Below are 12,218 nucleotides of genomic sequence, written 5' to 3'. Positions count from 1 at the left end.
CTGAGCCACAAGCACCTCTGAGGCACCTGTTACTTGCACGTTTCTCTTTCCAGCCAAAAGGGTAATAATGCACCCGTGTGTATTCACTTCCACAATGGCCCGGGAGGTCACAGAGCTCACGGGACAAGCTAAGTCGGGCAGAAGGACCCACTGTGCACTGGGAGAGCTGACAGGTGGAGGCAAGTGTGCTGCTGGGCAGTGAACGAGGGAGACAGCTAACATGCCCTCCGGCAGCCCCACCTGCACTGTCTGGACAAGCCGGAATGAGAAGGGCTCCAGGAGGGGACAGTTGCAAGTGAGCAACGACATGAGAAGAAAAGGCACCGCCACCCCGACTCTATGCTGCATGTCCTGGCTGGCCTCCCAGCTCCATTTTCCACTTCCCCCTGCTGTCAACAGCTCCCCCGCCTCCGGGCCTCCAGAATGCCTGCAGGAGATCAGAGCAGAGGAGGAGAGGGAAGTGGTCGTAGGTGCCCGGCTCCTTCCTGCAGAGCCAGTAGCCCCTCAGCGGAGGGCCCAGCCCCTCACGGCAGCCCTCTCGGCCTGGCTCTGGCAACGCCTCCTCTCCTCTCTGCAGGCCAGCAGCCACCTGATGACTAGTCAACTTTCAAAGGCAAGAAAAAGAAGGTGAGAAAGATTCTTAAACACTCTTGAGTTTGTGACGGGCTGGGCTCAGCACTGCCCACCGTGGTTTCCCACACCTGCCTGAAGCTGAGCAAGAGCACTTCCTAATGAACCCCCCCAGGTCTCCCCATTTGAAAGTGCCAAGTGTGAACTGCTTGGACTCTAATACCCCAATTTTCCCCCAATCCCCTAACAAGACTGAATCTCTAAACCAGGTAAAATCTCCAGACACAGATGAACACAGACAGCCCTGTCCTAGTAATGAACAGTTATCTCCCAGCCCCCTTGTCTGCCCAGCTAGGTCGGAAGAGCAAAAGCCGATTATCTAAATCTACTCAGAAGGAGCCAAGAAAATCATTATTTTTCCTCATTCACTTGATCAGATGTCTAAGGCAAGAAAAATAATTTGATAAAAATTCTTAAATTCTTGAGTTTATGCCTCACCTAGGCCAGGTATTTCTTATTTAGAAATTAACTAAAATAATTGCTCTTCATTTGGTTAAGAAAAAGTTTAAATCTCTTTAGATTATTTCAAACCAAGTGTTGAGCCTGTTATTTAGTATTCTAGGGTACACAAAACAGACGCTACTAAGTTACAAACGACTAGCCCTCCCAAGGGTGCAGCCAATGCGGTTAAGGTGCCCTCACCGTCTAAGGCCTTTAGAGAGGGCCCCCGGGAGCCCTGGTGTGGAGCACAACAGAAGGGACACTGCCCTGGCTTCGACAGTCGGGATTCTGTGACTAGTTATGTCACGGGGTAAGTTACTGACCGCTTCCAGACCCACTCTCCTCATCTGCAAAATGGAATAGACACCCCTGGGCCTGTGACCAGGGGACCGGGGCTGTGGGTATCCATGGCTCCTCTGAAGCTACACGGAACACTTCCTATGTGCACGTGTGCCTTTCTCTGGGTAGACAGGCCACTCAAACAACAGAGGTGAGAAGCGCAGACCAGACAGTCGTCAAAGTTCCCCTACCTCACTCAAATGCTCACGACTCATGGGAGTAAAGGAGCTCAGGAGCCCTGGGGCGAATGAAGCTTCAAAGGCAAATATTTCCTACAGATAAGCAGTGTAGAGCCTCACTGACTGGCTCTTTCACACACACATGCACACACATACTTACAATGTCCCTTCCATTAAACTTCGTGCTACTGATTAATGTGGCACAGCCTGCTGCGTGTCACTCACATTGTTACCCGCATGCTCATGTGCAAAATGAAAAGATAGTTCTGAAAGAAATGTCTACCTACAAAACCTAGTTCTGCACGTCCATGAGGTGAGTAATCTTGATCAGAGAAGACCAGCTCCTACGGAATAAGCCAGTTATCTTAAAAAGTAATTTTAAGAAACTGATCTAAGAGGCTCGCTTTGGGCCAACAGGAACTCCACCATGCTGAGAGCAGAAATTATATTTTCAAGCAATTAATTAATCAATGTACAGAGTAACTACACAAATAATACGCTAAAAATTAAAGACATTTCAGAAAAAGAAAAATCCTTCCTAAGCACCAACAGTTCAATGCCTGGGATTTCAAGGTTCAGAGTTTTCTGTTTGAATAATGAAGAAACGGGTAAATTGGGAAAAGAGACGACTCACTTCCAAGAGCTTCAGCTCCTGCACACAGCTGTGCAGCAGCTCTAGGGCGCGCTGAGCCACCTCCCACGGCCTCTGCAGGAAGAGGAGCAGGGTGCACTGGCGAGAAAACAGGTAACTGCGCAGATCTAACAGGGTGGCTTCTTGCCTCGGTATCAATTCACGCTTCTCCATATCTATGGGCTTTCGGAGGATCAATCCATTCCAGCTCTTCACCGGCTGGCAGAAAAAAGTCAGCCAGTTGGCACCATCTAAACAAACACACATCATGAAAGGCGCTGACTAAGATTACTTCACCTTCTGAGAGTCTTGCTCAGGACTATGAGACCTCGTATACCAATGGGCAGCTTAACAATCAGTTGCTCCCTAGCCGCTGGCCCGCCCCCCTTGGTCTGGCGTGGAACTGGGCTAGTGATGCAGGCCTGGGGTAGTTACCACAAGTACACCCACTTAGTACTCGGCATTTGATGATGAGCACAGGGACCATGCCCAGGTCAGGAACAGCTTGGGAAGCAATCAGAGTCAGATGGGTTAAGTGGTCAGACAGACCTCAGGCTCTGTGGTCAGTCAGCTCTGAGAAGGCTCCAGGCCTGGGCCGGAGCATGCTGTGCTAGCTCACCTCTACCTGTGTGCTGGAGAGCAGCCTGTTCACGGGGCCATGCTGGTCTTTTTTGCCTTCCTTCGTCCCACACTTTTCCTTACTTATTTAAGCCTCACGCTTGTCTCTAACTCAACCATGTCAACTACCTGAGTCATGCTCCTAGAGGAAAGGACAAGGAAGATGTAGACGTAGGAAGAGGAGGGGAAAAAATTCTTGCCTATCAAAAATTGCCAACAGGACTCCCCAATTCTAACTTATTGTCTTAAGACTCAAACATGATCTTAAAATAAACATAAGAATCTACAATAACAAGTCATTCGACATTCATGAAAAAAATGTTTAATCCATTTTTCTGACTCCAAAAAGGAGGTTATCATAACCATGTCATTTGATGTTCCTATCAGGAAGCGACTCCATATTGGCATACTGACGCTACTAAATAGCTGAAGGGGCAACTACAACTAACAGCATCCTTCATCCAACGGAACGTACACTCAGAGCTATTTACCTGAAGGCTGAGTGAGGCGCTTCCCCACCCCTCAGAGTCCCTACACCAACGCCCCGTCCTCAGTACTCTCCCGGCTCACTGCCATGTTTCGTTCAGGCCTCAGTCCAATGCCGCCTCCTCAGAGAACCTCTCAGACCGTCCTGTCTGAATGAGCCAGCACCTGCTGTCACTCTAGCCCCTTCCCCTGGAGGCTCTTTTGCAGCCTGCGCTTAACAGTATTAGTGAGTGACTTCAAGTTATACGTGTATTTTCTTTGCCTATTCCCCCTTCACGTAAAGTCCATGAAAGAAGTGATTCTGTTTTGCTCCCTACTCTATTTAGAACAGTGCCTGGCATAGTGGGCTCTCAATAAGTGTTTGTTGTATAAATGAACAAAAATGAACAATTTTATCATTTAGCTGTGAAAGGTGGTCCAGGCTTACTCCTAGATTTTAAATTGCCCCAGATTTATTTTAAAACTGAGGGAACAAAGAAATTATGTGAAATATAATCTAAGAAATATGTAAGATATTTAAAAGATATATATGTATAGTATGGATATGTAAAATCTAAGAAATGTAATTTTACCTCTTCTAAAATTTTTTTATTTTGTTAGTAAATATTTTGCTTTGGTTATATGTTTATATTTCTGTCTTAGCAAAGTAAGGGATCCAAACCTGAACTTCATAACCATTGGTTTGGAGTGGGACCCAATCAGTGACATTTCATCATCATCTCCAGAACGAGGACAGTGTCCCTGGCTCAAGCTGACTGTCCCAGCACCTCATCTTCCCACAAGTTTTCTAGCAGATGTTATGGTTCCTTGAGATCAGCCCTTTCTTCAGACACTGGGACAAGGGTTTTCAAAGATGGCTATGACAGCACTGCTTGTGGTGGCAGGAGCGGAAACAACCCAAATGTCCAAGACCAAGGGATGGCTGCACGCATGTGAACAAATCCACACTGGGAAGCAATAGGCAGCTATGAACAAAGATAACTCAGAAACTGACCTGTGACCTCGGAGACACGCCTGTGAGGGGCTGTCAATAAGAACAGGCTACAGACAAATTTCTATATAAAACGATGCCATTTCTCTCAAAATAAATGTCAACCAACAAACAGGACAATTATAAACTTTCTTTGTATATGGTTTCATTGTACTAATTTTGTACTTTTAAAAGAATTTAAGACATTGTTTAAAAGTTTTAAAAAAAGATGAATACCCATTACACTGGTGTCATAGAAAACTCACTGCACAAGCGCTCCAATATTACAAAGACAGCCTCTCAGGAGAAGTAAGACTCCCAGGCTTGTGCTGGCGAGGGGCCCGGAAGCAGGGGCATCACCAGTACAGAAATGACACTTTATGCCTGAAAAACGTCTTAAACATTTCATTACTTAAGATCCTTCTCAAAGTCTAAGTGACTAATTCCTAATTCTCATTTCATTTCCTACAGGAACCATTCCAGTTCCCATAGGAATCTACATGATTCGTATAAAAACATCAAATGATTTAATCATTGGTTAAAGACATGGCAGTTTCCAAACTACTGAAAAGTGGGAAAAACTACGCTGAGAAAAGAATTTGCTTCCAAAACTTCACTACTCACCCCCAGCACCAAAGTTGACAACATACTGAGAAAACAGGGCGTCCAGCTCATCATACTGCACCAGGGCGTCTTCAAACTGCTGCAGCATCTCAAAAACAAAGGCAAGTTCCTCCTGTTCACCAAAAAAAAGTTTTAAAAAAGGCAAAAACATAACTCAGTTTTGTGAAACAGTACGTAGCTACTGCAGATTACACCAGAGGAAAGCAGGCAGCATTGCGAGGAACGCTCGCACGACGCTGAGTGACAATCCACTCGGTGACCACAGCACGGCAACACTCACTCGCGCCCAGAGAGGAGGCAGGAGAGAAGTGGGAGGAGGCCAGCATTACTGCTGGAGACCCTCCATGGCCCAGCCGCAGCACGGGACACGCCAGTTCCCCTCTCATCCTTGCTATCTCCCTTGCCATCCCAGACATTTTTTAACTGGAATTCTTCCATATGGAAGAGCTGAACCTTTGCCTCCATTTACTTATTTAACCAACGATTTATTTATAGCCATGCAGACTCATGGATATTAATTTTATTCCATGGGTTAAAATCCAATTCTATCGTTATTTATTTTGTTGCACAAACTGCTCCAGCTTTGGCCATTAGGAGGCTCCTTTAGGTGCTGCTTACGTTCTTTGACGGACCTCCATCTCTTTTTGTGCACTTACTTCTTTCTGGTTCTACAACATATTCCAGGTCCATTTTGAATTCTCCTTGCCCCAGGCCCAGAATCAACTACTTCTACAGGGAGCCCTGGCACCTTTTATTGGAGAATGGAGTTTGGAAACCAAGATCCTAACACTAGGTGTGCTCATTGTTACTGGAGTCATTTTTTCTAGGCACTATCAAAGGACAGAGTAAAGAAATATATGTACGTGTGCCAACCCTCACACACACACATACATCTATATTTCTGAATTTATCTATCTACCTATCCATCTATCTATCCATCCATCCATCCAACCATGGGTTCACATTGATACGTCAGATTCTTATCCAATTCCACTGGGTTCATTTAGACTCCCCCTTTCTTGTTTGTAACTCTTAGACACTAAGTTTACTAAGCTTGAAGGGTGGAAAGACAGGGCAATCTGGAAGGTCTGCAATGGGTCAATCACACGGAATTGTGAACATATTCCAATTCCCTACGACTACCAATCATCCAAGTACCACTAAGCATCAGAAGAAGAGAAATACCAGAATTTCTAATCAGAACTAGTCTTTTATTTATTCAAAGTGTATTATTTCATCAGCAATTAATACATATCTGATTTTTAAATATGAAAATTATACTTTTTCAGTCAAAATAGGGTGAACAAGAATAAGGGACCTTAAGAGCAGCCTTCTTGTCACCTCCTGCAGTGTTATCCCCAAATTATACTGTCACACCCCTTTGTTCAATTCTCTTCTCAAAAGAGAAAAACAGCTGAGTGTGGACTACAATTTTCAAAACCTAAACATTTTGTAAACTATGGTAAAGAAACTAGCTGAAGATGAGCTTTTTATTAGAGCCTAAGGCTATAAGACTACACCACAGAGGAAACACTCCTAGGCAGTCATCATCTCATCCCAGTGCTGGGCAGGTGGAGGGCATCTTCATCACCAGGGCCATCACCACTGCCAGGGCTCCCCTGCCTGAGTCACTCCCATAGTGGATGCCCCACAAGGCCCAAGACACTAACAAAACCACAATTAGTGTCAAATGGCCTGAGGACAAGGCCATTTCAAAATAGGCTGGATGCCAAGCTCTGAAGCGGCAGGGGAGCTGATGACGTAATTCCTCAGGAGACCATCTCTGCTCTCTGCTGGACAGGCCAAGAGACTGAAACATCTGTTAGCTACTACGTTGCCTCTTAGTTTGAAAAACTGTGCCAATAAGAATTACCAGAAGAGAGCTGCCTATTAAGAAAGACAGACAGGGAAAGAGAGAGGAAGGAAACTGTCTAGTTCTATAATTAATCAAGTACCTGAACCATGAAATATTCACAAAAGCTCCAGCCTGGCTCAGTCCTCTTCTCCCTCAAGGTTCTCATGTCATCCTCAAACTTGCCTAAGTTTTTGGTAAAAGACATAAGAAGCAATGTCCTGAGTTTGGTCAGGAAGGCATTCCAGGATTCCTGAGTTCGAGAAGAGTCCTTCAAGGGGTCGGAGAGCACGACACACCTGCAGAGACATGAACGGACTATCTGGAAAATACTCTCCAAGCACAGTACCACTGCCCAGGTGCCACCATTCTCCTGGAGTGAAAACTGATTCCTTTCCTCCCCTTCCTTTCCTCCTCCCTCCTCCCTGCCTTTCTTCCTTCTTTAACTGGTGAAAGACATCAGGCAGGCAGTGAGAAATCAGACGAGGAAAAGGCCTCCTCAAGAACAGGTTTGATGCCCCATGAGCAGTAACTACTGTTCCGAGAGTTGCTGTAGAATGGACTGGAAAGGGGAGAGGGATTTATGACAAGTCTTGAGTCTTAGACCCTGCCTCCAGGGATCTCTGTAAAATAAGGTGATTATATCACACTTAGTTGCCAAACCTTGTTTTCCCTGCTCCCTTCAAAAATCTCTAGTTCCTTGTAATTGACAGGATAAAAGTTAGAATGCAATAACATGGCACATGCCGACCATTATAACATGGATCCAACCTAGGTGTCTATGGCTTGAATTCTTAGTATTCCCAGTTCAGCCCTCTGAACTTCTCACGCTCTCCTCTCTCACCTAGCACGCTCCCATTCACCCTTCAACCCCGGCCCAGCTGACACATCCTCACTGAGCCCTCCCCACCCCCCGCCCCCCAAGCTGCTCTGCCTGCTCGGCCCCCACTGTGATTACACCGCGACCACGGGAGGGCCACGTTGTAAACACCTTCTCTCTCTGTAGGTCCGTCTCTCCCACCAGACTGGGAGCTCCTCAAGAGCAGGGTTAATAAATAAGTAATAAGTAAAGGCTTAATGAATATGGCTGAACATATAGGTGTGATACAATCTCACTACAAAAAGACTGCATCTGTGGTGTAAAAATACCAAAGGCATAAAACTAAGAGAGTTTCCAATGGATTTGGAAAAGGCAACATACTCATCTAACAGGTTGGAAAAGGTAACTAACTTTATCCTTGATAATAATAATTTAGAAATATGAATAAATCTGAACTGAGAAATAATTTTAAAATATTGATGCTAGGAGCGTCAACATTTCTCCTCAGTAAATATTTCACCTGAATCACCAGCAAGTAGCAAAAAGAAGAGATTCTAAGTTTCACTGTCTCTGTGCCCCCTCACGCCCTCTGGAGGAAGGGCTAATCTGTGGAATCATAAGCCAGGAGACAAAACAGGGGAAGCAGCCCACACTCTAGCAGACCCACCAGGTGAAAGGTCAGCACCGGGAAGACAACTATCAAATCGGCAGCTGGCTGTGATTCCAGTCACTCCACCCCTCTGAGAATATTTCTGCCCCGACAGATGAAGGGGTCCAGTCAGCCCACTCCTAAGATCCCAAAGGGCTAACACGTATTTATTCAATCTATGAACTGCTGGAATCTATCAGTTCAGTAGTTTATCCTTAAGGCATTCTCAAGGACTGTAACTATCAACATTTATTCCTCACCAGACACAGAATTCTCCCTATGCCTACAGGGTGGAGTAGAAAAGGAAACAAACACAAACACCAATCATCAAAACAAAATTTTTTTTCAGGGACCTGGTGCTTATCACTCAGACGATATACTCATTATATTCTCTATCCCTCATTACGTCCTTCAGCATTTACTGTTGCCAGATCTTCTTCTCCTTTTATCAACAAGAAAGAACTATGCTTCAGAAATTCACATCAAGCCTAGATGGTTGGCTCAGAGAGGGAGAGCCCAGGCTGGTGGGCCCAATCTGGAGGAGAGCAGCGTCTTCACAGGGCCTGCTGCACGGCTGTCCCGAGGCGCAGCACAACGAGTGGCTCCAGGCTGGGTCTCTGCCAGTCACTGGGACAGCTGCTGGCACAATTAATAAGCCAACCCTCTGATTTAGCGATACTTACCAAAAGCCTGAAAAATGCACAAAACCTTTTACCGAGGAATGTTCCTTTTAGAGATTTAGCCTAAGGAAATAATTAAGGATGTATACACCATCTAAGCTAGAAGGATGTTTATAATATTGTTTACAATAATAAGTAAGCAGTAACTTATACATCTAGCAGAAGACTGTACAAATACCTTACGTGCCTTGATACTGTGAGATACCATACACTCGTTAACGATAGGGTACAGACGCACATTTACTGCTGATGGCAAAATTTTTACAACGTACTAAATGAAAAAAGCAAGCACAAAACATTATGCGTAAAAAGTCTGAAAGATACACCAAACACTAACAGTTAATATCTATTTTCCTTTTGCTTATTGTCTTTTTCTAATAATTCTACAATAAACATGTAATATTTATAATCATAAATTAAATACAAGATTAAAGTTAAAAAAAAGGTAAGCCACTTCAGGGCCACGTGTTCCGATATTTCCAAAGGCCGGAAGTTATATTACCTAATAAAACAATTGTCAATACAGACATTACTAAATTCAAATTTATGAAAACGTGACCCAGGTTTTTACATTAAAAAATGAAGTACAGATTTGTTAAAGGTGGCTTTGCAAACTGACGAAAATCAAAATGTTAGATGGTATGTTTAAATATTAAAGATGAAATGTTAAAGATTTTAGTAAGTTAAATTTTACGTATAACGAATAGTCATTAAAAGCAAGTTAGTTTTAAATAGGCTCAGCAGAAACATACTTTCGGCAATTAGATAAAAAAATAATAATGTAGGCTTAAAAGCAAGCAATAGGCACTTTGAAAAATCATACAATTTGAACATTTCATAAGTTTAGACTAATACACACCATTAGTACCAATTTATTTACTTAATAAAATCTCAAACAAATATGATTTGTTTTATTAACAACTGAAAGGCCATTTGGTTTGATTTTTGGCTCCATCTCTTGCTTCACTATGCCATGCTGGCCCACTTTTCCTTCAGCTGGTGAAACACAGCTCTCTTCCCTCCAGGCCCAGGGCATCTATTCCTTCCTTCAGAACAAAAATGTTAGTGTACCTGCATTGCAGTGAAGGAACGGACACTCAGTTACGGAGCATCTTGATAAAACGTCAAGCTGATTCCTTTGTGATAACTAATTTATGAATAACAGACCTTAGGAAAAAATTCCCAAAGTCCAGATTGCACAAAATTTCTCTAAGATAAACCATAAGCTGGACAATCTAATATTTAATTCAAACTATAAATAAGGCAAGTTTGAACATTACTATGTACTCAGTATTGTGTGGAACATAAAAACGAAGTCCACCTATGGCTCCTTCCTTAGAAGAATTGTCAGTTCGTTGGGTGGCCCTGACAAGATGCAGCCACAGAATAAAGGAGCCATGTGGCAGTGTCTGGTTGGTACTCCCAGCCACATACACTCAGGATCTCTTCCTTCAACTCCTATGCATCCTTCATTTCTTAGCCCCACTGCTGCTTTCTCAGGGCAGCTCCATTAGCCCCCAGAGCAGTCCAGCTCTCCTACTCCAGGCTCTTGCTGCACTCTGGAACCCTCCCACTGAGCATGTGTCACCATGGTGACCAAAGGTGTGGTGACCACAGATGTGGCAACCACAGTCGTGGCGAGCTGGGGGTGGAGTAATGCCTGTTTCTGCCACTAGACCACACTGTAGCAGTGCAGGGAGCAGGGTCACCACTGCACCCCCGGACCTGGGCGAGTTAAAGTGCTAAACTAGGAGAGGAAGACGGTAAATTATATAAGTGTCAGGCTGGGAATGGCATCGCCAAAGAGGAAGGACGACAACAGGACTCAGACAGGGATGAGCAAGAGGGGAAAGGAAGTCCGTGCAACAAAGTGGCCACCAGAATTTCCGAGTCACTTTCAAGTTTCCGAAGGAGAGTAAGTCAGCATTTTATAGCTTGTTTTTAGGAACCCTTAATAGGTGATATGGTAAACAAACAAAACACAGGGTTCCATAGCTACAAAACATTTAAGGAATCCTGCTGTACACAGGACTGCAGGACTTCGAGAAGCCATTCTTGTGCTAACACCCATTACCAATCTTCAGAAAGGGGACCCACTGTGTGGTCTCTTCCACGGTCACTGAGCCACTGGACCCGCCCCTCCCACGCCACACACAGGGCGTTACTGCTCACAGTTCTTTGCCTGCCAGAGCAGGAGGGGAGGGCCCTGGTCTCTTGGGCACCCCCATCACATGCTCCAGGTCAGGAACACTACAGTTGCTCAGAGTAAACTTTCATCGCTACCCAGGAGCCAGCATCATCCAGCTATCAGCCCAAGGAGGGAAAATTAAAGATACACTTACCTGTCACTCTGTTTATTACAAAAATCATTTCTTATTTTGTCCACAATAGAAGTTCGGGGAAGGATGTTGGTTTTGTTTTTTTTCTTGGCATCATTTTCAACTACCACTATTAACCAGTCCACAGAGCTATGAGCTTTCAGAACATTCTGCCACTTGGTAAGGTCGTCTTTTACTGTAGCTTTATACACTTCAGTATCCTAAAAATAAATAAGTCACTGTGAAAGCAAGTTAATCAATGCGCTTTAGTTTACAGGGCAAAACGTGTCTGATAACAGAGAACACAGAGGCCGCAGGGCCTTATGGCTCCGACACAGGGACACTCCATGTAAAGCCCAGCACTGGCCACACCTGTGGGCATTCTGGGCAGGCTCAGCACCATGCCCTCGGTGCACACGGTCCCCAGATACTCCTGACACTGAGGGAAGGTCCTCCAAAGTTATGAGGAAGAGACTGAGAGTTAAAGAGCTCGGTGAGTTGCCACAGTGACAGAGTCTACCAGGTAAGTTGGGACCTTCAAACCCAGGTCTCTATGGCCAAAGGCCCTGAACCCGAGCACTGCATGAAGCCCATCCAGTCGTGTGTCCTGCCTTGATGGCGGAGGCAAGCAGCTCCTCCTGCTGCAGGCTAGCTGTCATCGTGCTGGCTAGTTGTCACTGCAGGGCCAAGGCCATTTGTAGGAAGCCAAGGCCTGCCTCCCGGCAGTTTTCTCTGCAGCCCCTCAGCTCTCTGCAAGCCCCTAAAACCACTCTAACCTCGATGCCACTCACAGACCATGTCAGGGGCAAGGCCGCTTCCAACGCAAACCCAAGGAAAGAGCACAACCTAGTGCTTCTTGCAAGCTCTTCTGATTCCCAGGGATTGACAGAGGAGCCATCCTGGTCCTAAAAATCAATGCTCCTTCTGACTCAGAGGCCCAAACATCACCTGCCAAAGACAGCACCCCACCTGCACAAAAGC

The 12,218-nt window shown here is 45.1% G+C and overlaps 1 protein-coding gene across 2 annotated transcripts in view; it reads right to left on the bottom strand.

Annotated features, from left to right (window-relative positions):
* LOC124231303 (trafficking protein particle complex subunit 10) overlaps positions 1-12,218 on the bottom strand; it is a 102,337-nt gene that overhangs the window by 52,063 nt on the left and 38,056 nt on the right. The window contains exons 4-7 of one of the 2 annotated variants that reach the window (XM_046648012.1): positions 11,262-11,458; positions 6,874-7,069; positions 4,919-5,030; positions 2,224-2,471 (exon numbers count right to left, since the gene is read on the bottom strand). In XM_046648012.1, coding sequence (XP_046503968.1) covers positions 2,224-2,471; positions 4,919-5,030; positions 6,874-7,069; positions 11,262-11,458 — 753 coding nt within the window. The remainder of the gene's footprint in view (positions 1-2,223; positions 2,472-4,918; positions 5,031-6,873; positions 7,070-11,261; positions 11,459-12,218) is intronic. The other variant, XM_046648013.1, reaches the window with a different exon arrangement.

This window comes from Equus quagga, chromosome 21, assembly GCF_021613505.1.
Source record: "Equus quagga isolate Etosha38 chromosome 21, UCLA_HA_Equagga_1.0, whole genome shotgun sequence".
Lineage (NCBI taxonomy): Eukaryota > Metazoa > Chordata > Mammalia > Perissodactyla > Equidae > Equus > Equus quagga.
This window is presented reverse-complemented; position numbering and strand designations above follow the sequence as displayed.